This window comes from Nelumbo nucifera, chromosome 5 (assembly GCF_055504915.1).
Source record: "Nelumbo nucifera cultivar China Antique chromosome 5, China Antique-T2T, whole genome shotgun sequence".
In the NCBI taxonomy this organism is placed as follows: Eukaryota; Viridiplantae; Streptophyta; class Magnoliopsida; order Proteales; family Nelumbonaceae; genus Nelumbo; species Nelumbo nucifera.
In genome coordinates this window covers 2,764,024-2,790,127 of record NC_142653.1, presented here as the reverse complement: position 1 = coordinate 2,790,127, position 26,104 = coordinate 2,764,024, and the positions used below count along the sequence as shown (strand labels likewise).

Sequence of the window (26,104 nt, the reverse complement as noted above, 5' to 3'; positions counted from 1 at the left end):
TCCCATGGTCTTTTTGGTTCAAACAGGAATGGGAGTGGGAATTAGAATAAGCAGGAATGGGATTTCATTCCAAAGGAGGGGCAGGGAATGATCATTCCCGCAAATAAGGGAATGCCATTCCAGCAGGAATGGGAATGGAATTCCGATTCTGCCCAACCAAACAGTTGAAATCAGAATAGCCCATTCCGATTCTGATTCCTGACTCCTATTCCTGCAAACCAAACGGGCCTTTACTGATTCTGTTAAGCGACAACGAACTTTTTTTTGTTGCTTCACAAGAGACAACAATAAAATTAAAGAGTAAATTGGCCCCGCCCCTAAAAGAATACCTGCCATTTAATCCTGGCAGTAAACGAAACCATCTGAAATTGATAACTCAACTAATCTTTTGTAGCAGGGGATTTCATTCTGTAGAATGATAATATAGAAGACAAAAGGGCACGCCTCAATCCCCTGATCGGAAGTAGCAACGAGGCTCAATATTGCCTACTAATTCTCACATTCTGTCTTCTCTTTTCCGTGGGGCACAAGTGATGATTTCATCAACTCTGAGTATCATCTCTGCAGCTTCAGTTGCAGAAAGTAGCACAGCCTGTTTGACTTTGAATGACTCTGAGATTCCAAGTTTCTCCATGCCTCCTACCTGTGAAAATAGAGATTGAAATACAGTTACCCATAAAAAAGATACAGATTGAAACCATGAAACATGTAACTGCAAATCCAAAAACTCAAGAATGACAAATGAAGTTAAAAGTCCCTCGGGCATGCTAACTTAATATACCAATCCACATACCCAAAGAAGACTCTAGAAACGATATGTCAGTGGTATAAAGACAGGAAGTTCAACAAAACACCGAGTGGCTTCCACCAGAACCCAGAAATAAACAATGGATGCAAACTCTTTCCTCTTGTCGAAGTTGAAAAATCATGATGGCTCAAATCATGGTATGATTGTTAAAAAATTATGGGATGAAAGATATTTGACCAAGCAAAGTTCCTAGAAATCACAGACGGCAGAGCAAGACAGCTAGAAACGTTGAAAAAGTTATTGTCGTTTTGAAAAGGCATCTAGATTTCTTAATGGTTTAAGCTAAAAAGGCATCTCTTTTTTAGTCAGTTTCTTCTTGAGGGGGGTTAGATAGATAAATTTGTGAGAATATATGTAACCTAGTAGCTATGAACAATACTTAAACTTTTTGCTTCGATTAGTTATAACAAATAATCACAAGTACTTCCACTAACACCATCAACCGTAACAAAACCCTACAGTTTTTTTTTAACCACCACTTACTGCCCCAGAGAGGATGTCGATTCCAGCAGTACACCCCTCCTTGTGATGCTCTGCACGAAGCTGAGAAATCAATTCTGCACTGTCCAAACCTGCATTGTCTGCAATAGTTGTAGGGATGGCCTGTAAGGCCCGTGAGAATGCTTCAATTGCATGAGACTTCTTTCCAGGAGTCCTGCGGGCCAATTCATCAACTTCCTTTGCCATAACCATCTCAGGCCACCCTCCTCCAAGTAAAACTCTGCTGTCGACAACAGTTTGAGAGATTACACACAGGGCATCATGTAGAGACCTTTCAGCCTCATCAAGCACATGAAAACTGCAAAGATGACAAAAATCAAACTCAATAACTCGAGTTCAATTAAAAACAGGGTTAATTACAAGAATTGCAGTTTCACTACGACCCAACAGTGGGGCTTTGGTTATGAATTTCAGGTGCCATTATCCTGTCTATTAAAAATGAGCAATGATGCAGTGAAAAGGGAGACAGAACATTTGGCTGATTACAGGATCTCAAGTCATTGTACTTGTAAAACCATCAAATAGTTTTTTCTCTAAACAACCCAACTAAGCTTTATCTGAACTATAAGACTAAGAGGTCATCTACATGAATCCTGTTCTACCATTCTACTTTGTTCAGTGCCATGTCCAGTATTAAATAATTGATCTTAAATTAGTTCTTGCTAATTCAATCAATGTCTTTTTGGGTCTGTCCCTACCTCTTCTATATTCTTCAACTTGTAAAAGAATCAGCAATTTAATCATGCCAATAAATTAATGCAACTACCTTTGCCAAATTATTCAAATGTCCAAATTATAACACCAGAATACATCTCAAATTATGTCAACTGTTCAAATGATTATAATACTAGGATACATCTCAAATTATGTTTGTTGTGTAAAAGTTTTACAAGGCCAAGTAGACACAACGCAATGCAGATGGTTTCAATATGTCCTCTGTCAAATTAAATAAGTCAAACAAGGGAAGAGGAGGTTAAAACACTAGAGAGGGGCCATTCCGTTAGGCAATGGATACAGCAACAGGAGAGGGTGTTATTTAGAAAACCGTAAAAACAATATCCTTAACAAGTTAACATGTGGCGATGGTTTGTAAATTCAAGAATCACATACTTTTTCTTGCATCCAGTTCCATATTTGTATACATATATGTGCAGTCTAAAGCCTTTCCAGGACTCAAACCTCAATTAGGTCATTATGTGGTCGGTAAATAGCACATTGCATCAAATATAAAATAACAAATGAATGGATCAAAAATAACATAACAAATAATAAATAACAGTAAGAAATGGATACAGCAACATTAGAGAGGGGCCATTCCGTTAGGAAATGGATACAGCAACAGGAGAGGATGTTATTTAGAAAATTGTAAAAACAGTATCCTTAACAAGTTAACATGTGACAATGGTTTGTAAATTCAAGAATCACAAACTTTTTCTTGCATCCAGTTCCATGTTTGTATACATATATGTGCAGTCTAAAGCCTTTCCAGGACTCAAACCTCAGTTAGGTCATTATGTGGTTGATAAATAGCACATTGCATCAAATATAAAATAACAAATGAATGGATCAAAAATAACATAACAAATAATAAATAACAGTAAGAATATATATTGTATCCAAATAACAGGAAATCAAAGAAAGAGTCAAATATGTGTTGAAAGGAAAAAGAAAAAAAGACAAAATACATACCTAGCACCTCTTAATACTATGGTGCAAGCTTGACCCATTTCAACTCCAGAGAAGTGAATTAATTTGTCTTCACCAATCATGATTTCCTCAATGAGCTTGCAGTGCCCAAGCTTAAACGACTCTGGATTATCAAAGGTCGATGCAATCTCACCACCAGTTACCAGAGCAAGACGCTCAATTCCATCAAAATCAGCATGCTCAATCGCCAAAATTCCCGCATCTGCAAATAGTTCCTCAGGGAAATTGTAAATCAACTGTCTATTCACAAAGCAATTGGTCCCATGTGCTATAATCTTCTGCACCTTCTCTTTCATTTTCTCTTTTTCTGCCCCTTCAATCTGTGCAACCCGTGACATAGAATCAACACGAACACGTGCCCCATAGATCTTTACTTTGTCAGTGTCCATTGCAGTGTTTGCTACCAAAATCTTAGCATTTTCTATGCGCTTCGGTTGACCAATGCCCATCTTCTTGTCAAGAATAAATCTGCAAACAGAGAATAGGACTCCAATTAAGAACAAGGAGTGTATACAAGTGTGGGGAAACAGTAAAAGTAGTATCCCAGGCTCACAGCATCTGAAAGAGTGCAAATCAAGAAGAATGCCAAAAATATTTAAATCTTAACCAGGAATGAGAGTACATATTAGGTTCATAAGAGATTTCACAATGCTTGAAAACATTACATGTTTCTACATTTCTGCTAGATGCATCACATCAGTTAAAAGTGAACTTCCACCTCAGCAATCAAAATGTGGCATGACAAAAAAGACTAACATATCGACATTGAAAGACCAGAAGCAGATATCAAAAACATAAAGATACGTTAAGTACAAATTATGAATGACAAGCAAAACCTCAATCCAAAGCTTCACACCAAGAAATACAAATCATTTAAGTTGGAATGATGATTACAGGAATTAATGAGAAATTGGAAATTATAGAAGTTTCTATCAAAGAAAAGAAACAGTTATAACTTTGACGTATCCAAACAACCATAAATTGAAACCCACCCTTCATCTATAAAAGAATCTTTCAAGGATCCTCCAGGCTTCTTAATAATTTGAATAGCCTCTAAATTTGTACTACCCTGCCATTATCCAAGAGATAACGATTAATCAATATCAACCAAAAATAATAGTAGAAAATTGACATTGAAAGAATCATTCAAATTTCAAACCAACTTTGCACATGCAAACACTCACAGATAACAAAACAAAAAGGGGGAAGGCAAAAAGAAAATAATAACATGGAAAGGATAAAGAAATAGATTTCCAAGAAGATATTGCAGGAAACTGAAGATTACACATAAAATATAAAACCATTGTCTATCCACTGTATTGATGTAACAAAAGTGAAATACATGGTGAGATGAAACAGTAATAGTTCTGACACCAAGTATAATTTGCAGAAGAAGATACTAAGATGGCATAAAAAATTATTAGAATTTTGTGTCCTTTTACTATGAAAGAATGAAAGTACATACCTTAAGCCTCATAACAGCATCCACAGCAAGTTTTGCAAAGTGTTCCTTGTCCTGGGAGAGAATTTTTGAACTCAAAGTTGTCATTGCAATCTTCATCAAGTCTGCTTTGAATCTTTCTGCATCACCCCAGAACAAGAGAATACATGAGATTTCATAAACTTCTATCAAAAACTAAAACATGATAGAAGCTGTATATATATATATATATATATAGAGAGAGAGAGAGAGAGAGAGAGAGAGAGAGACTTGTGACTATTTTGAAGGGAAACAGGTACAATATAGAGGGATTTTTCTGAGGGTGGCAGTTTTTTTGAAAAGTAAAATCATATGTATTCGAGAACACCCCCTTAGGAGCCATTACATGATGAGGAACTTTTCTGAGCTCAAACTAAAATACTTAACACCCATGCTCAACTTTGCACTATCATAAGTTTCCCTTCTTGTGATGGCCCTTTGTTACATATCACAGGTGCAAAACCCTACAAAATGACATAAATGGATGGATCTGGCACAAGTTCCACAATTTAGAAACTTGCATAGTTTGGTCTTCAAAACACCATGTTTACAAGAAGACTACTACAGTAAGAAAAAAAGATAGCAATTGAGAAATAGAACTTGATATTCAAAATATAGTCAATTTATTACCTGCATCGTCTTTATTATCCATGACCCTCTGCAACAAAGCATTGCGGGCACATTCAGCTGCCATCCTGTAACCTAAAGGACCACACACGGAACAGTGGAAGGCACTAAAAAGGTAAGGATACTTGTAGGATCAATATATAGAGATAAATTCTTGGGAAAAAAAGAAACTGCTTTCATTCCAGGGACAAATGCAAAAAAAAAAAAAAAAAAAATCACAAGACCAAATTTTCACGATGATAATTGACTATGAAGATTTGAAGCTACCAATCCACATAAAGTACTACAATACTCATTGGAAATCCAAGCATATTTTCAATGTCACAGAATAAATGTCAGAAGAGAAAATTTAAATTTTGGGAGATTTCTCATCTGGGGTCTAATGTTCCGATACCCATGGGCAAAGCCCAGTCATATGCTGAGGTTGAAGATGAAATAATTTCTTAGGGATCAGTTTGGGAAGAGTACAAATGCAAATATGTACATTGCAAAGCCTAGTATATTGTATTTACAAACCTTGTATCTGCACTGTACATATTTGTATTTGTACTCCTCCCAAACTGAACATAAAGATTTGGGGGATATGACAAATATCGCAAGGGCCTAGGAGCATAACAATTTTACTGTTTTCCTTTCCATTCTCTGCTGGATTTAATTTAGGAACATTTTTAACTTATTTTGGATGTTTAGTTGTAGAAATTTGTTATTTTCACTAAATTTCTTTTTTAGACTTGTAGTCAGTGGATGCTAAAAAATACAATATTTATAGTATAGAGTCTTTTGTATCTAGGGGCCTGAGGCCCCATATCTGTTATATGCCAAGAGGATCAGGACCAACCACCAAAGGAGTCCACTAACAAATTCTGTGCACCAAAAAAGAAGAAAATCAGCATGATCAGATGGGTTAGAAACCCATGAATTTGGCAACACAATTATGATCCAGAGTTAGAATATAAGTAGCTCTGAGGATATGATAGCAAAAAAAGTTAAGGCTGTTCTCTGCCCATGGCTGTTAGTACACAAGCATTAGGGGTGTCTGCTATAGTTCTTTTGTCGGAGTTGAAAGTTTGTTCAAGAATAGTAACAAGAAAGAAGGAAAAGATTATAGACAAGATGCTGATTTTAGAAAGAAAAGATTAATGGAGTATAGCAGTACCTTAAGTCTTCATAAAATTAGGTTTTTGAACTGACAAAATCCAATTCCTGAATGAGTGTGAAGGCTTCCTATGGGGTGAGTGTGTGGAAGGCGATTATGAGTTTTAATAGGAAACTTAGAAGTTTTACTAGTTTTGTAGTTAGGGATGGGTCAAAGATCAGATTTTGCGAGGATGATTGGTGTGGGGTGGGCAAGCTGCACGAGTTATGCCCAAGATTGTATAGGTTAACTGAAGTTGAGGTTAAGTATCAATGACTGTTATAGAAGGGGGATCAGCTGATTTGGAATCAGAAATTTAAGAGACCTCTGCTGGATGAAGAAGTAGAAGAATGCATCTCTCTTCTAGAAAAACTAGAGGGTGTAAAACCTTCAAATCATCAGAGGGATGAGCTCTGGTGGAAAGAATGCAAAAATGGAAAGTTCTCAGTTAAACCTGTCACATGGCTCTTAGCAGGTCCAACACAGGCTTAAGTCAACTTAAAGGAATCTGGGGAAACCCAGTTCCACCAAGAGTTGAGGCTTTGGCATGGCTGGTAGCAATGGATAGCAAATTGACAGTTGATCATCTGAAGTCAAGAGGATTCCATATGGCTAGAAGATGCTGTCTTTGCGAGGAGCAGGAGGAAAATGTCAGTCACTTATTTATAACCTGCAAGTTTTCTGGTTTCTTATGAAAAGTGATCACAGCTATGTTCGGGGTTTCTGGTTTTCACCCAACTTCAACTGCAAAGATTTTTTCTACATGGCCCAGGCTGAGTGGAAGTAAGAAGGCGAAGGTGATATGGAGCTGCATTCCATTCTCCGTATGCTGGAACATATGAAAGGACAGGAATAGAAGAATATTCAAAGACAAAGCTTGCGGTATGGATAGGATGGTAGCTGCTGTTAGTAGATCAAGGCAGACAGGATGCTGATTCTTCCAGATTTCAGGCACATAGATCAAGAGGATTTGAGAAATAAGTTAGGGGAGGTATTGGGTTTTCAAATATGTAATGTGGAAAGCCTACTTTGATCTCAGTTTGTTTTGTTTATGGGTGATGACTTGCCACCCTTAAATTGTAAACTCTTTTTTCTTTAATGAAACTTTTACTTTACTTATCAAAAAAATAAAAATCCAATTCCTAAATGAGTCACTCACTAATCAGACACTCATTGGGCTTCTAATTTTGAGGAATTTTGAGGCCAGGCGGTTTGGTGTATGTTGGGAAACGAACCCTTCTTGTCTATGAACATTGAATAAGCCAAGGAAAAAACTCTGTAAGTAAAAAATCGCACAATAGGTATAACGTAACATATGAGTTTTACGCTTTTACCCATACAAACAATGGAGCTTTACTTCTAAAATAAGGCTCAGTTTGGAAGGAGTACAAATACAATTATGTACTGTGCAAATACATGCAAAATAATACAAAATACAAGGTTTTGTACTCTACAAATTTGTATTTGTACTCCTTCCAAACTGAGCCTAAGTTTTGCTAGGTAAATGATAGAGATTTACCTATGCAACAAAGCAAATAACAAGAACATGACCAAGATTTTTTCACGTGAAAAACACTCCAATATAAAGAAGAAAAACACGGGACCTGGTCCGACCACTCTTCCACTATTTTAAAGTAAATAACAGGCTACAACTTCTACAACAGAGGGATATCAACAACAAAAGAACGATCCTTATTTTGAAAACACAAATAATCACCAACACAACGTGCAAATGAACAAAATGAAGGAACTATCTCACCAACCATGGACTGTAGAAACCCTTCAACCCTTCAAAAGCTTGATGGAGAATTACCCAAAAGTACAGGCAAGTGGTTGGTGAAAACAACTTACAAAACACCCCAAAAGTGGATTGATTGCCCTTGTTTTCTCTCAAAGACGATCAACATTTTATTCTTCTCTTTTGTCAAAGAAGAATAGCTTTCTTCACCTTTCTTCTCTTTCTCAAAGAGGAAATCAAAAGTAGTAGTCTCAAGTGCTAGATTTTGTGAAACAATAATAACTGCTAGATGAGCAAATTATGGACTCAAATGTAATTTAAGTGAGCTAATACCCAACTCCAAACAAATATCCAATTCCCCATGTCATAGATTATTAAAGTAAGTTTAATTTACAGTTCCATTTTATCATCTACTTTGGTTTTAATAAAAGTTTTGCAACACATCATCTTGAACAAGCACGTTTTTTTACTGTCCCATTTTCACTTTTCAAGATAACAGAATTTGATTCCTTCACAACACAAACGCACACACACACATACACACACACACACACACCATTCTTACTTACAACCTTGAGCCTCTGACAGTACTATTAGAAATGGGAGTAGCCCAATAGGTAAAAAATGGGGAGAAGTGGTCTAATATGGTTTTGGCACATGAACAAAATACCACCTACTGCAGCAATAAGAAGAGGTCTCGCGGAACTTGAAGGTTCTAGAAATATTAGACAGGCCAAAAGGGACACAGGGTAGTGAGAAATGACTTAAATGCTCATAATTTAACAATGGATTAGGCCCTTGAGTGAGTGGAATGGTAAAATAGGATTTATGTAGACAACCCCATAGGAGGGCATAAAGCTCTGTTGAATGCAGTTAACCTCAGAAATTGTCAAGATGTGTTACAGAAGCTTAAATACATGCAACATCCCTCCGATTGTGTAGCCCCACCATTAAACCCGAAAAAGGCTTAAAATACATCCTTGTCAATCATGCAGAAAATATGACAGTTCAAGACATTGGTGGAAGCATGAAGGAACCTGAAATTACAGTCATCGGATGAATTTTTGCCGCAACCAGCTTTTCAGCCTCTCTTAGAAGTTCTCCAGCCAAGACAACAACAGAGGTTGTCCCATCACCAACTTCGTCATCTTGAACTTTTGAGATGTCTGATACCCTTAAATTAAGGAAAAGCATCAACCATAGAACATAAGCATGAAAAAATGAAAACTGATAGTCCTCTGAAAATAGTTAACTTATCCTATAGATTTATTGATGTAGTGATCTGGGGATTCCTTGAAATACTGAAAGAGACTTATTGATAAGTATATACTAGTATCATAAAAAGTCAACTACTAAAATAATTTGAAAAAAAAATAATAAACACCAATTATATAAGTACCACAGTTGACAACACTAGAATGAGACAAGTTAGGGTCCATGATCATATCAAAATGTGTGGCCAATGGACAACAAGTATATGAACCAAAAAGAAGGATACCAACAAGGACCTTGGCAGCAGGATTGTCAATATGAAGGGATTTTAAAATGGTAGCACCATCATTAGTAACAGTCACACTTCGACCCCGGCCTGTTGATTGTAAAACTTTATCCTACACAGAAAATGCATTTGAAATGGGCAAGGTCAGTTAAAATAAAAATAGAATCTCAGTATAATTGTGGATTCTAGACAACAAACAAGTACATGAAAAAGAAAAGTGGAAGAAAGAAAACTAAGGCTTACCATTCCTTTTGGCCCTAAAGTGGCCTTGACCAAATCAGCAATTGCCATAGCACCAACAAAGGATGCCTAAATTAAATACATACAAATGACTAATCAACAGAAAGGAATAAGGAGAAACCTCTAAATGCATCAGCATGGGTTTTTCTACCTAATCAATAGAACTTTGTATTAATTTTTTAACTATAGCAATATCTCCTACGATCAAAGATGAGTAAAAAACCATCCAAAAGAAAAGAAAAAAAAAAGCATACATCATCAGAAAGACCTCTAAAAAAAATTTCCGCAACAGTAACACGTCTATAAAAACTTGTAGGCATTTCTTACCAAAAGTGGAAAGAAAAACACACATAGGCTTCTAGAAGGGAAAAATGAGATGCTGTATTCCTAAAGCTAACAAATACAAGTCTCAAAACAAGAATTTATAGAGGTTTTAAAGAACAATAATAAATTACAGGAACATATAAATAAGAACGTAAGGTTCCAGTAAATAATATGTAAACAAAATAAATTTTATATAAACACACTTCTATGAGAAAGAATAGCAGTGAGGAATCTTAGTCAGTATCCAGTTACCTAGTTAAAAAAAAAAAAAAAGTTGAGTACAGGCGACAAGGGTAGAAATATAAAACGGTGACGCTTAAAAAAATACTCACTAGAACAGATAAGACTTGTGTGCATGGGCATTTATCAAAATGCATTACAGACAAGTCCGTATATTTTCAGATGCATATTCAGACACTAGTTTGCATGTATATCATTCAAATATAAGTTCTGGGACAGGATAGTGAAATGAAACTAACCATTCTGGCACGTTCCCCTTTCTCTTCAGTAGCTTCATCTTTAAACAGTTTGTCAACCTACAATAACTCTCAAAGCAAGTATAAATGCAGAATCAAGCAAAATCTTAAACCTTAAATTTTTTAGATTATCGATGAAAGCATACCGCCATAGTTAAGGTAGTGAAGACCCGCTCGCTCAAATTGTATCGAACAAACAAACTATTTTATGGAACAAACTAAAAAGACAAAAGAAGCAATGACAATTAGTACTGAAGATCCAGCAAACGAAACCTTTCCAGACGGTAACACATCACTTTCCCTAAATGTAAAGAAACTGAAGCATTAAGCTTCTATGCGAATGCATTCTTTTTTAAGGATGCTTAAACCTTGTAGAAATCAGGATAAATTGCATACCATTTTGCCAATATTGATGGTTGAAAAGGGATCGAAAATTTTAAAATCGTAAAAAGCGACGCATGAAATACGGAAACTAAACTAATTATCAAAAAAAAAAAAACGGAAACTAAACTAGGCCAGGTGCGAGTAGAGATGTTGAACATGAAATGAAGCAAAACCCTAAATTACATCAAACTTAGAAGTCAGTGTAGCTTCTAGGCATAAACCCTGAAAGAGTAGTAGAAAGACCTCGATCGATGATACACCAGCAATTGGCTAAAGAGACACGAGATGCTTAGGATTTGAATATTTTTCTTCGAAAAGAAACCCCGCCAAGCACCAATACACGAATAGTCAATTTAAGTTCCGCTGCAGTCTGATGTCTAAACCTCCTCACTCCCAGTGACAGTGAGGACTAAAGAACATGATATATGTGACCGAAAATTTATAATTTTCAATAGACTTTTCTCCAACACCGTCCATACAGTATACCTGTTATCGTCTTATCGATCTACGCCGTTAAAAGAGAGTCGTTTGTCAAAGTTCGTTTTTTCTCTTTTTCAACCGTTGATCAAAGTTTTGGAGGCCCAAGTGCGCAGGGAAAACTTTAGCTGTTTATACTGTTGAGAGAATCATGAGAATGCCACGTTACCATGAGAATGGATAAATTAGTAATTATATATTAATTTGTTTTTACTAAAATCCAAAGCATAGGCGTGAATAGATGAAAGCTTTAGGCTGGTCCATGAGCAAAAACTTTAGGCCAAGGTAGACAGCAAACTGGGCTAAGTTATGAGAGGTTCATTTTAAATAAAAATTGAAAAAGATGTTTAAATTTTTATTTCATATGATTTTTTATTTATATAATTGTTTATATATACAATTAGACATATTCATGGGCTGAGTAGCCCAACAGTCCGACTTGGTCTGATCCATTATTTTCTAGGCTTGGACAAAACTTAAGGCTTGTGGGCTTGAGCTCGAGCTTTCCCAAATAAGTCCAGCCCGATATCGTTACATATATAAAAAAGTACTTATGTTATATATAATAAATATAATATATATATATATATATATGTACTTCTTAAATTATTAATAAATATCAATTTACTATTAGGATATATAAATTAGTTTATTAATTTATTAAATTATTACTAAATTAATATAATAATAGTTATAAAAGTATACTGAAAATAAGACATTTTGTGTACAGATCGGGGTTCGGGCTTCGGGCTCAAGATCTATGACCAATGGCCAAGCCGGGCTCAGGCTTGGACTTGCATATTTTCTTTAAATAAAGAGGCCCGTGTTAATTATAAAAATATGATTTTTTACAAATTATTATTTTTTAATTCTAGTCTTATATAAAAAAATATAATATCTTTCTCTTTCTCTCTATCTATCTATCTATATATATATTTGTTATTTAAATATTATAGTAATATTTATCATATATGCATATAACTTCCAAATTGAGCTTATTAGGGGTTGTTTAGGTTGGACTCCAAAAGTTTGATACCCAATTAGACTTTGAATCAGATTATCCCTAATAATGTGTGGGCATGGTGCACATCTCAATTAGACCTAATTCAAAATAAAATAATTGCTTGAACTTGTAAATTTATAAATCTAATCGAGTTAGGTTAAGTTATAAACGACTTGTTACTTTTTTATTAATAATTATTAAAATAGTGTTAGCGATTAAAATATTGAAATTATTAAATTAATATATTTATTTAAAATACTGTAATTTTTGGAAATTATCATATTTTCAGAAAATACTGCTAATTTATTGGCTAAAACTAATTAAATGTAATTTTTAGGTAATTAAATGTAATTTTCTACTATTTATAGATTAAATTATAATTACTATTAATTATAGTTTAAAAATAATTATTGCTAATTATATTACTATTAATAATTAAAATACATAATTTTTTCATTATTATTTAGTATTTTTTGCAATAAAATACAATTAATTTAAAATTTTAATTAAACTATAGGTTTTTTATAATATTTGGATTTTTAATTAATTTTTGGTGTTTTTTCATTATTATTCATTAATTTTTTCATATGAGTACTTTTCAATAATTTTCAGTATTTTCATAATTTATTTTTGCATATTAGTCACTACAAAATTAATTTGCATTTACTTTCAGTAAAAATAAATTAAATCACTAAATAAATACCATAGTTAATGAAAAAATACATCTAATTTTCAATAATTTATAGCTTGGGTATTTTATAATAATTTTTGGTATTTTTAATAATAAATACTATTAATTGTACTTTTTAATTATTTTCAGTAAATACCCTTATTAATATAAAATATTTCATTAATTTTAATATTTTAGTTATGTTTAGGTTTTTCAGAAATTTTTGGATTTTTAATTATTTATTGGTATTTTTCATTATTATTCAATAATTTTTGCAATAAAATACTCTTAATAAAACTGGTTTTGCATTTTAAATTTTTATTAATTTTTATCATTTTTAATGAGTTCATTATGCACAATAAATGTCTCAACTCATAAAAATATTAATTAATTAAAAATGCATTAATACAAATTTATCTAATAATATTATTAAAACTATCAATTAATATTTTTATATTTAAATTTCTTATGTTTAATTAATTGTTGGTATTTTTTCATTATTATTAAGTAATTTTTGCAATCAAATATTGTTAATAAATTGGGTTATTCATTTTAAAATTTCATTAATTATTATCATTTTTAATGAGTTTATTATGCACAATAAAGGTCTCAACTCATAAGTTATCTAATAATATTATTAAAACTATCAATTAATATATTTATATTTAAATTTCTTATTTTTATTAGCATTTAGTAAGTTTGATTTTTAAGTGGAATTGAAACACATTTTTAATATTTACTAGGTTTTTTAATATTTATTTTTAGTGAAAGTTTAGTGGATTTTTAAATTAATAATTTTTTGATAGTTTAACCTCAAACTATTTATATTATTACAATTCTCTCTCTCTATCTCTCTCTTAAATGTTTTTTTTTAAATATAATAATAACATACATTAAAATAAGAGGCCTTGGAAAACACAAAGGTCTCTTTCTAATAGTGTGAAGCTTTATTAATCTAATCAAGATAAGCAATGATTACTGTTTTATATTTTTAAAACAAAAGAAAATAAGAAAAAATACAAAAAAATGGAGAAAATAGATAAATAGCTTCTTTTAAAGGAGAGACATGTTGACATGGACTGTCCAATTTTATTACATATATAGATAACACTTAATTGGTTACTACGTTTATAATTTCAGTTAATTGGTCAAAAATTTTTAAAATATTATATATTTCCGATAACATAACGGAACCATAAATAAAGAAGTCCTAAATGTAGCAAAAGATGCCAATAATTGTTTTTTTGGTAAAGGATGTAGAAGTCTAGAAGAGAATATAAGGAAAGGAATGGAGAACTGAATTTATATCTCCGTTGTGCTGGTTGCAAACTTGCAATGAGTAAGGGCAATCTATTACTTTCTTATCGATTAATAATTTGAACAAAAGAGATCAAAACATTCATTTTGGCCCAGCCAAAATCAATCCTGAAAATCGGACTTAAGCATGCTAAGACCTTTAGGCTATGTAAAACTTTACAAACCTTGTATACCCTGTCTTTTCTTTCCTTTCCCTACCTATTCCTTCAAACCAAATATAGCCTTATTTATGCCTTAATTTACAAGATTGCAATGAGTTCGTGGGCAATAAAAGGAGATGTGTCTATCTTTCTAGGCCCTCCGTAGATTCTTCAACGTGTTACTGACCTTTCAATCAATTTCATATGGTTTTCTTATTTTAGATAATAGAAAAAGACTATCACAATAAATAAAATGAACCAGATAATAGAAAAAGACCATCACAAATACAAATATGTACAGTGTAAATACATATAAAATAATACAAAATATAAGGTTTTACACTCTACATATTTGTATTTGTACTCCTACCAAACTGAGCCTAAGAAAATAGGAGAGACAACAAGGTTATTAGACTTGCTAAATGTGAATATCAAATTTTGGTCTTGGTATACAAAAAAAAAAAAAAAAAAAAAAAAAAAACAGAATAGTTACAGTTTGGCGATTGGAAAGGATTAATCACTTACGGAGAATGGTCGCTGGTGAAAGTATTTGTCGTTGAAGAAGAGTCGCAATATGTGACTAGGGGTTAGAGGTTAGGAACTTAAGCTGTGTTTAGTTTGAAGGAAAAAGTAGGGAAACAAAAGGAAAGGCAGTTTAAGAAAACTTATACAAGATTTATAAAAGTTTTCTTACATTTTCCTTGGAAAGGGGGGGGGGGGTGGTCGTAGTCTCACATATGAGAAGCCTAGATGCATGTTGTTGGAAACACAATGCTCTCCTAGCATGTTGGGATTGCATTGATAGCCATCGAGTTAGTAGCAGATCCGGACCAATGTCAGTCAAAAAATGTTTAGGGCCCACAACCACCTGTACAGCCATTGTGTTCAATTAACCTGAATTAATGCATGGACCCCGATTATTAACAAAAGGGTTCGACTAAGATATGGAAAATATATGATACCAACTGACCAATATATGATATGGAAAAGACATGCCAATATCTTTTGAGCGGCTGTTTGGGAGGGCTGAAACGAATAATCCTTCAAATGATTGATTAAGAGCAGGTTTGGGGCTCTCTCGATTTTTCACGAAATATAGCTTATAAATTGTTCGTCTGGGGGCCATATTGGAAGGTTGGAAACCACTGTCCTTAATCCCTCTCTGACAACTTCTCCCACTTCCTATGCAATTAAGCCAATTGTCAAGAGAAATATAGTTTTTATATGATTTATACAATTGAACAGAACAACTTCTTGAAGCAGTTGAGCTAGTCTAGCCGAACCAAAGCTTACCTTCAGTTCAACCCTCCCCAAAAGAGCCTTGAATTTTTTACAAAAAAAAAAGGTTGACACATTTAAGCTTTTATTGGGGTCACACGTAAGTGTTGCACTACAATCATATTTGTGTAGGATGAAATTTTGGAGGAGCAACCGTAGCATTTTTAACAAAAAAAAAAAAATGCTACCCACCACAAGTTGTTCCCACATCCATGGAATATTACAGTTATGCATTGGGAATATCTCCCTTGTCATTCATGAGGAGATATTCCCAATACACAGCAATAGTACTCTATGGGTATAAATGTAGGAACATTTTGTGGGTAACAGATCTGGAGTGAAACTTATCAATCTTTGATATCATAAATTAAATAATAAAAACATATAATATGAAAACAAACATAAAATAAAAAAATTATAAAAAAATGAACATATTTCTAAAATTATATATTTATCATATTAAAAAATGAAGTATGATAAATGATAGATTTTGTTGTTAATGAAGAAAATGACTAAAATACAACAAAAAAATAATAAATGTCTAGTATAAGACCCATTGACCAGGTCAAATGGTTTAGAAGTTCAAATCCAACTAGATAGGTCATTGGACCCTTGACCAAGTCAATGTTTTTTTGCAGGTGAATGGTTGAAGGGCGAAGTGGACCAGTAAATATGATTGGGTAATGGGTTGACTAGCCCAATTAGCAGGTTCCACCACAAGTTAAAAACACTTTTTTTTTTTTGTTTAACTTAAAAACACTAGTTGGCTATACCTTTTTGATTGGAAACGAAACACCTCACCTGTCAAATATAAAAACATGCCACTAGTGTATTTTTGGATTTAAAATAAAAGGCCATTATCTTTGCCTTCTACTGAACAATCTCAATGTAATGTTGCTGCCATATTCACAGTACAATGCAAACATAATTTGGACAAATGTTTTAAAAAGCAATTGGAAATGAAACCAATTTTCTATCCGATTGGTAGATTAGTAGTTCAATTGTCTAGATCAAATGGGTTAACCTACGACACCATAAATTACACATTAATTATGTATCTAAGGCTGTATTTGGCAGTGATGCAAACAGATCATCATAAATATATGTTTCAATTTGCTTCCATTTGGTACGAGTGTAAATTTCCATTAAAAAAAGACATAAATATGCAATCATATCAAACTTTGGTTTAAAATTAGAGCAAAGTTTGCTTTGAAAAAATTGATACCTACTTTGCTCTCATTTTTGGATGAAGTAAATAGTGTAACCAATTGCTCCTTTTTTTCTGGCACAACAAAAAACAACTTTCATTCAAACAGAGGAATTACAAGGAAGCTTCTTAATTGGTTGATCACGTAACAATCTTTTCTACCAATTTGGAGTCTGATCATGAAATTCCATGTTCTGTTTGTCTAATCTGGATTTATTAGTCATATAGTGCCTATGGAGTTCTTATCCTTTGTAATATATACAGCATATTACAAACTGTAAAAAGTTTCATGAGATGCAAAACTTCTTCATATAAGGCCTATTCATGCATGCATTGTAGTGTTTTTACCACTTGTTGGGCGTCCATAAAGATTTGAGTTTTTTCTCATTTGAGGAAATCAGTTTCCTATGAAGCAATGATCTCACACCAATCGAGTTTCCTGTGTAGGTATATTTTGAAAATTTAAAGAACAGTTAAGAACATTTTTGTCCTTTTAACATTTCTGTCAATTTTAAAGGTTGAATACTTTAAAAGGTATATAGTTAAATAGTTTTGAAAACCATAGTTTTATATATGATGTTTCCATTAATACCCCATCCATATTAGGCAAACAATGTGCAAATTAAAATGTGGTGTGGCCACATCAAATTAATTTGCATATAACATCACAATGGGAATTAAAATCAATGAGAAAGAAAACACCCTGAATGAACAAAGCTTTTCAACATGATAATCAATTTTTTAAGATAATAATTTATAAACAAAGCTTTACCGAGAAGAAGAAGTATATGTGATAATGATGTGCAGTGATGAACCTGAAGTGGGTATGGATGGAACACTCTCATTCCAAGCAATATGTTATAAACATCAAATTATTACCATATAAAGGAAAATACTTTAAATAATGAGGACAAAACAAAATAAAATTACAACACTTTTGGTGTATAAGATTGCAACCTCGAGTTGGGGTCATCTAAGAATTCCATATAGAGGTCTAATGGCAGGTCTCATTTTCCTAGTTCTTATTGGACATAAATTGATGAGTGCCCAAAAATGATGGTTTAGACTTCAGAGGGGTCGGGTGTGTCTACCACTGGCCCTACCACAAAGAAGTGCATTCTTCGGGATCGGATACTCGTCTCTGATAGACTCTACCGGTGAGTAAACGCGCAGATAAAATTGTTGTCCAAGGTACTGGCGTGCCCAAAACTCGGTTCTCAAGTTCCACATTCCCACATTATCCAATGCAACGTATATAGCTGTCCATGATTTGGGATACACCTGCAATTTCAAACGTGAATTGACAAATAAGATTCAATCCTTATTGTTCTTTTCTTTCAGCCATTCAATTTGTTGTTAATTAGATATTATTCTAATAGTTGCTGCTTCAATCTCATTGACTTTGTTTTACTGCGAATATTGAGGCCAGAGATTGAGCTCTACCGTGAACTTCTGAATGGGGATGAGTTATCGATTCAGCTTACCTGAGTGGTGCAGCGTACAATTGCATCTCTAAGATTGTACTGTTTCCTACTAGTTGGTGTCCACTTTCCTCCATCCATTCTGTAACACAAGATAACATAAACGAAAAGCTTAAATAAAACATGCTTAAGCATAACAAAGAATTTAAGAAAAAGGACGGTGTACTTTTCTGTTTGAGACCGAGTAATCAGAAGTATTTACACCTTTATATGTATACATTTATATACACGATTATTAGGTATTTAGGTATTAATGGATTGGATGGTCATAATCGGGTTAATCCGATCCCCATACTGTTTCAACCCAACTTTCAACCATTCCAGAAAAGGGTGTCTTTGATGAATTTGATCAAATTATGTATATAGGTATCTAAAAGGAACTAGACTGATGTTTGGTACTCAAGAGCTCTACGCTAGACATGATTAGATCCTTACCCCACTACGAAGAAAGAGTAGCCGTCAAGGTGCCAGCTTTGAACAATGCTTTCATGGTTCTCGAAGACAATTTCGACGAAAGCTCTAAAATCTGCAGGCATGACTGATGTGTCAAGATACCTCTGTCCTCCAGTGGGATTGTCGGAGATGCTTCCAAGGCGAAAAACACCTCCAATTTTGAAGTAGTCAGCGAGCTTTAGTGGCGTGTCAGCTGGGACGAAAGAAACACCGTTGACCGCATACCTCTGCTTGCCATTGATGAGACCTGCAGAGTTGGCAAGTCTAATAGTCCGTGTTATGTTGATGAGCCCATAATGGTATGAGCCTTGTGGGTTTGGCCTTGGTCCACTTGCCGTAAGGTTAGTCCTGACGAGTTTCATGAGGATTAAAATTAGATGCAGTTGTTGAAAGGGGGAAAATTAAGAAATTAATACATTCTTTATTATTATTATTATTATTATTATTATGGCTATTATTATATTTTTATTATTCTTTTATTTTTTGGTTGTGTTACATAAGTAAAGGGCAAAGTGGAAGGAACCTTATGGAGAGAGCCTGATTCAAAGACCAATCGATCTGGAAGGTAGGTCCAGCTGGGGGTGAGCCTGAAACACGACCGACGGAATTGCTGTAGTGTAGAATGGCTGTGGTAGTGAGGACGACGGAAGTGAAACGGGTTGACACGGCAATGTAATAGTCTTGAGCGGGCTGATCGGCTGTAACGAGAACTGAGTAGGACTGGCCCACATGAACATCGAGGGATGAGAACACAGTCTGTAAAGTGTGTGTTCCCTCAACTTCGACCAACTTCATCTTGTGGCCCTGGATGCGGAAGTTGAGTGAATTTTGCAGCCCCACATTTGATATTCGAAACCTATAAGTTTTCCCTGCGCGCAGAAATGTCATCGTTATTATTTATTACAACCGTCTGATCTATTGTGTTGATTTCCATTGTATCTTCTCGTAACTACCCAAAAGAAAATGAAATATATATAAAGTTATAAACCATTCAATGCAGCCACTTCAGAAGTACGTACCTTGCTCCACGGTGAAGGAAGCCCCATTTGGCCCGCGCCCATTGATCAGAATCCCATCAGGAAAGTGTAATCTTTTACCACGATCCAGTTTGGCCTTCAATGCCTAAAATTAAAAAGAAAATGCAGATTTGTTTATCATTTTCTCAATAGCGAAAGTAAGTTTATTTGCTATAATTCAAAGATTCTATTATTGTAGAATATGGACTACGACGTCAAGGCAACAAACCGATCCTACTACATCACTTCTATTATAGCCATTCAACGAGTCAAAAATAAAACCATGTATACCAGTCACACTTGCTCCGTTGGTTGCCGATAACAACATCAAGATATGATCCCATTAATCCTGACATTTCCCTTCCGTTTCTTTATTGGTAGGGCTTGTTTCTCTTCTACCTTTATTGAATCAAGAATGTAAAAGTACAATATCGAAATGAGAAAGGTAGTTACCGTGTGACTGGCATTGTACCAATCTCCAATGAGAACAGTAAAATCACCGGCGGGATCTGGGAAGGGGACAGGGATTCTGGGACGACTGAGGATCCTGATCCCGCCGAACCCACCAGCGGCCTTGTGGAAAGCAAGAGAAGGGAAGTAGAAGAAGCTTCCGATTTGGTCCTTCACCTGGAGAACGTAGGTGAAGTTCTTTCCTGGAGGGATTGGACAGTTAGTTCCATAAACCCCATCTTGCCATGAATTCCTCCTTTGTTGAATTCCATTCCTGTTTTTCCACATACACCAATTACTTCAAATAACTCATCCGGAGTGTTGGTTCATAATTAACAGTCTAATACATGCTAAACTATACTAAGATTCTTTTGTTTTAATAATCATAACTAGTAACCTACCAATTACTAAATTGTTTATGGTTACGTTCCATTAAGGGATGTTTAGTCGCCAAAAAAAAGTAAGGGGTTGTTGATAATTTCTTGCTAATTGCCATGAAGAGAAACAGCAGAGAAAAGCATCTATTGATGAAGCAAACGTGTTACAGTAAAAGTTGGTAATTTTTCTCTTTAGCCAAAAGCCAAATAGGCAATAAAATTTGTAACTAAAAGGTAATTCCCTCCTAACGGGATTTCCTAGAGATGTATGGCTGCAGTTCACGGCGGGTAGAGAGTGGGTAGGAAATCTGGGTTTCGTTCCCTCTTATGGCACAATATCAACATGGTCTTGTTACCTGTTTAAGTTACAGTTTTAAGCAGCTTGGCTAGTCCCAATACCTATCATGAATGTGAAGTAAGTGAAAATTGAAAATTCCCAATTAGTACGGTTTAGTGTCACTTTGGTCTCCGAATTTTAAAATGTGACAATTCAGTGTCTGAACTTTCAAAACATACCAATCCAGTACATGTCATTAACCAGTTTGTTAATCAGCCGTTAAGTGGTATTTGAAAAGATATAAATGCCCTTCAAGTATCATCTAATTCTCTCTATCAATCATCCAAATGTTGATAAAAAATAAACAGTCCCAAATCCTTGCTTTCTCTTTTCAGGAAAGTTGGGGTCACGTAAATAGAAGAGACAAGGATGGTTGATAAAGAGAATTAGATAACATTTGAAGGACATTTCTATCTTTTCAAAAACCACTTAATAGCTGGTTAGCAGACCGATTAACAACAGTTACTAGATTGGCACATTTTGAAAATTCAGATACTGAATTATTGTATTTTAAATTTCAAACACCAAAATGGCACTAGGCCCAAAGTACAAGATAATAATTAAGAATTTTCCCATTACATTATTAGAGTATATCACACCATGACATAATAGTTGAGATGCTCACTCGCATCACCCACAACCACAAAGTGGAGGTGTGGGATTGACCCAACGTGCACATAGCACTGTCCCCAACCCTTTAATCACTACGCTAACCCGTAAATTTTTTAATTTGGGTCTAGGTTTTTTTGTCTAAACCCAGCCCAGTCCAGCCCAGGCTTGGCCCAATACTCTAGGCCCAGTCTGGTATAATATAAAGCAGGTTATTATTGTCTATTGACACCAGTTGATTGATTATCAGTTATTTTTTTGGGGTATCACGTCTTTCAAATATCATTATCGGACTCAAATATCTATAATTCCGGAAAAGAAATTCAAATCCTGTTATCCAAAGCCACCAAATTCCAAAAATAAAATATTCTGCCATGGCCACTTCAGTCTCACGTGTACAAAGATTTTATTTGGTTTAGCTATAAAGGAGTTCACATCTGCGCCCCCACAAAGAGTAGCGCCGATCTGATCCCGTTATAAAGAAAACTGCACAGTAGAAAAAAAAAGTTTTACTGTTACTGGCAGCAGTAAGACTTTATGTAATTCTCCCGATTCTACTTAATATATTTAAGGTTGTTTTTTAAAAAAATAAGTAGAAAAAGAAACTAATTATCATGTAACAATAACACATGAATTTAAAATTGCATGGTGTTTGAAAGAGTGTGGGCGCTTTTTAGGACTGATTTTTAAGAAAAAACACCTATGTTTCTACGACTCATTTTTTTATAAAAAAATGCTTCTGCTATGTAGACAGTGAGCAATACTATACTGTTTGGTAAGGTGATTTTTATCACCATTTTTCATGTATGTACTAACAGATAAGCACCACATGGGATACATATCAGTCAACCGTTGGGGGAAACAATTCACTGATGCATGCATCAGTGAGGTCCCGACTCTCAAAACATGCCCGATTTTTTAATAATCAGCTGAACCAAACAATAAGATACATAAACGTTTATTAAAATGCCTATATGGATCCAATGTAACACCGTTTTTTTAAAAAATGGCCACGGTTCCAAACATCCCCTTGAACGACAGCAATTGGGTTATGTAATGGGGGCTTCTCATTTTGGTTGCTATTTACTTCGGGTCCTACTTAAATGAATTCAAAATTTCATAGTGAGGGCTGGGATGAGGCCCATTATACCACTCACTAATGGGCCCTACATTGGAGATTCTACCAAGTTAGTTATGGCTGTCTACTCCACTAAACTGGGAAGTTTTATTGAAACCGTATCATTTTAGTTTGCAATGCCAATTAAAGTTAGTGAGGAAAACTCTTCTTACTGATTTTTCTTATTTCTAAAAATTGTGCTTACTAACTACTAAATTTAGCATGAATCCCATTTGGTGTTATTACAATAATTTATCAGTTGAGAACAAGAAAATAAAAAAAAAATTAATATCTTCTTTCTCCTTGTTATGGTGGACAATACTCACCTTTTGGGAATCTTGTTCAAGAACCCACATGGAAAAATAATTAATTTAACAAAATAAAGATGAAAAATGAAAATAAAAAAAGATAGTTTGGTTTTGTAAAATTTATAAAAATAACAGAAGAGAAATAAAATGTTTAGATAAACTATTTCATCTCTAATGAAATTATCCTGAACAATGACAACAATCAATAAAAAGGTTACTGAATGTCTGTATATAAAAAAATGTTTGGATTTTTTTGGTGGTACAAAAATTAAATAGGGAGGACTTAGTAGAAACAATAAGTCTGGTTGGAAAGAAACTTGTGCGAAGAATTTGTTAGAACCCTTTCAGTAATTTCCCTATAAAATCTTGATTAGCATTGGACGACAATCCAGAAGGTACAAGCGAACTCTATTAGGCAGATAATGAATGGTAGAGATGCTGGCGGGACTGGATCTAGTAGGTACCATATAGTAAGCAAGTTTAACAAGCACTTGATAAATATTCTGGCAAGTGTTAAAAGGTGGTTTTTAATCTTTGGGAAAGTTCCGTAACCTGAACTTTGGGGGTGGTATTAAGTCAGTACCCGAATTTTTAAATTTACAGTATCTAAACTTTTAAAAGTGTCAAGTTGATCTTTGTCTTTAATTAATTGTTAGTTATCTGTTGAAAATGTTAAAACTACCCTTAAAAAAGACATTGTTCAATGTTTTCTACCTTGAGACTGAACTGATTATCTTCAAAAAAAAAAAGAGAAAAAACATGAAATATAATAGAGAAAAACAATAACCGGAAGCAAAGCAATAATTAGACAATAATGTTTTTTCAGCTCTAAAGGTAGAAGCAAGGTTCAAAATATCGATACGCCCAATATGCCCATACCGGCGCATCAGGCGAATCGATACTTTTTTTTTTTTCTGAAACTGGTTTAGGGCTCCTCCACCCTCTGAACCGGTTAGACCTTCGATACACCCACTATAGGGGTATATCAGAGGGAGCCCAGAACAATACGTATCGGTCGATACGGGTCGATATGTATCGATACTTTAAACCTTCAGTAGAAGACAATGACTTCATTAAATCTAGAATCTCAAATACCTCAATCGGTTCAATCTCAAACTAAAATACAATAAATATTGTCTTCTTTTGAAATTTGAAATATAGTTTTAATATTTTCAATAAATAACTGACGGTCAGTAGGGTCCAATTTGACATTTTTTGAAAAATATAATTTCCTTTAATCCTTTTTAAAATAAACTGAGGGTATATTAAAGGATAGATGTCAAAAAATTTCTAACTGATCACTGAACGTGCTTACAAGTTTATGCCTATACCTGATCCGCACCACTACCACTTGAGTGGGACGTACGGCGTCTAACACCACCACTAGAGGTGTTGCAGACCATTAGAAACCAAGTAAGTGTAACCAACACGTCTTCCTCAAAAGTCTAATTCCATAAAACATCGCACTAATAATAAGGAATTAAACTAAATTAAATGGAGTCGCAAAGACACAGAGAAGCAGATGATTCCACCTCAGATTCGAGAACACGACAACTAAAGTGCAAATTCTCAATAGCTTTCGCTTGGCGACGAAAAAAGAGTCGAAAAAGTAATGTAGATCCGGCACTCATTTTTGTCAGAACACAGCGTAAACAAAAACTAGTAGATAAATAATAAAACAGTAAAGAAGAGGATTCATGGCATTGGCGGTGGTTGGACTTGAGAGAGGAGAGAAGATGGAGAGAGATGCTTCACTAACCAGGAGAGAAGAAATGGCTCCGGCAAACTGTTGTAAACGTTTATGATGAGATTGTCGTTTGTAACGGAGTAGATATCAGGACCGGGAAATTGTCCATTGATCAGTATTCCCTGTAACACACATTAATTCAAGGCAATCGTATTAGCTAGTGAGCGATGGACAAGACTTCAAGGAAGCGATATTACTGAACTCATGGTTGCTACTTGCTACAATAATAACCTAACCTGTTGGCGAACGCCGAGAGGATAAATGTCGCCGTACGTAACATTCCAGGTGAAGAACCTGTACGGATCCTCGGCCTTAACAACGGCGAAAAGCAACACCAAGACCACACAGAAGAAGACGACACGAACCGCGCCTCCCGTTAAATTGAGTGGCATGTTTATTCCTACTTAATTTTGTTCCTATTTCTCGCGGATGAGAGCAGGAGAAAGGGAGGAGACTCCAGAAAAGGAAGGGTGGCGCTGGCCGGTGGGAAACCTTCCTCCTTATATAAATGGAAATGGGAGTGGAAGTGGATGGAGGCCTCGTGAGATTGACAAAGTGCGGTGCGAACAAGGAGAGAAACTGAGAAAGAGTGGGGCCAATAAAGGCTAAAGGCGAGAGAAACTGAGAAAGTATGTCTTCTTGGGCAGCTGCTACCAATAAAACGCTCTCAATTGTGTCCCAATAACCCAGTGCAGCTGTACATTGGGAACATCTACTGATTTACCTTGGAAGATATTCCCAGTGTGCGGTGTGCGGGTGCAGTTGCCCATTGGGAGATATTAGACAGCGTATTGTAGGTATCTATCAGATCCAAACGCCTTCGGTGTTGGGACCGGAGATGCAAACTGGCGCTGGCCGCTGGAGAGCGGTGGTGGGATCCACATTCTGTTCCAATCAACCAACGGTGTCCCTCACATGCTTTGCGTTTTTCTTTCTTGGCCTTTTCCTTTTTAGGATTTCCTTGTCCGTGATATTCGACGCGACAGATGGAGTGTTGTGACTTGTGAGATTTTACTTGCCAAATCCCAACGCATTTATCATGTAATTTTTTTGTTTGTTTGTTGCGGGAGTGTTTTGGGTTTGGTTATTTTATCACGTAATTTAGCGTACCCATGGAATTTATTAGTCTGATGAGTCGACAAAGTGATGTATGATCAAAATCAAAATAGTTAAATAGTTAACTCAATGGTATGTAATCG

At 34.7% G+C, this 26,104-nt stretch overlaps 2 protein-coding genes across 5 annotated transcripts; both read right to left on the bottom strand.

The window, feature by feature from the left end:
• Positions 1-343: 343 nt before the first annotated feature.
• On the bottom strand, positions 344-11,325 carry LOC104603703 (T-complex protein 1 subunit beta-like). 4 transcript variants are annotated; one of them, XM_010267795.3, is made up of 12 exons: positions 11,162-11,325; positions 10,681-10,752; positions 10,538-10,594; positions 9,738-9,803; positions 9,495-9,606; positions 9,034-9,162; positions 5,127-5,198; positions 4,482-4,597; positions 4,009-4,085; positions 2,999-3,484; positions 1,292-1,529; positions 344-643 (listed from the first exon to the last, which is right to left on the bottom strand). In XM_010267795.3, the coding sequence occupies exons 2-12, from the start codon at positions 10,684-10,686 to the stop codon at positions 497-499; spliced, it is 1,506 nt and encodes a 501-aa protein (XP_010266097.1). In that variant the 5' UTR covers positions 10,687-10,752; positions 11,162-11,325; the 3' UTR covers positions 344-496. The 4 variants fall into 4 exon arrangements, with proteins under 4 accessions (XP_010266097.1, XP_010266093.1, XP_010266092.1 ...); XM_010267791.3 differs by having other exon boundaries at positions 1,292-1,607; positions 11,102-11,324; XM_010267790.3 differs by having other exon boundaries at positions 1,292-1,607; positions 11,162-11,324.
• A 6,506-nt stretch (positions 11,326-17,831) lies between these two features.
• On the bottom strand, positions 17,832-25,453 carry LOC104603704 (L-ascorbate oxidase homolog). Its single transcript, XM_010267796.3, has 8 exons — positions 25,142-25,453; positions 24,918-25,027; positions 20,414-20,684; positions 19,964-20,066; positions 19,468-19,813; positions 18,927-19,292; positions 18,495-18,573; positions 17,832-18,291 (listed from the first exon to the last, which is right to left on the bottom strand). The coding sequence occupies exons 1-8, from the start codon at positions 25,295-25,297 to the stop codon at positions 18,079-18,081; spliced, it is 1,644 nt and encodes a 547-aa protein (XP_010266098.1). The 5' UTR covers positions 25,298-25,453; the 3' UTR covers positions 17,832-18,078.
• Positions 25,454-26,104: the final 651 nt, after the last annotated feature.

Bases quoted from the DNA above. Each gene is read 5' to 3' on its own strand.
- LOC104603703 (XM_010267791.3), bottom strand. The intron at 4,598-5,126 runs GTAATAAATTGA...GGGGTGATGCAG, and splicing joins GGATAATAAAGACGATGCAG to AAAGATTCAAAGCAGACTTG. The intron at 644-1,291 runs GTAAGTGGTGGT...CTATTTTCACAG, and splicing joins TCGACATCCTCTCTGGGGCA to GTAGGAGGCATGGAGAAACT.
- LOC104603704 (XM_010267796.3), bottom strand. From the start codon at position 25,297: ATGCCACTCAATTTAACGGGAGGCGCGGTTCGTGTCGTCTTCTTCTGT. The intron at 20,067-20,413 runs GTAACTACCTTT...TTTTAATTTTAG, and splicing joins GGTACAATGCCAGTCACACG to GCATTGAAGGCCAAACTGGA. The intron at 19,814-19,963 runs GTACGTACTTCT...TTCTGCGCGCAG, and splicing joins TTCCTTCACCGTGGAGCAAG to GGAAAACTTATAGGTTTCGA.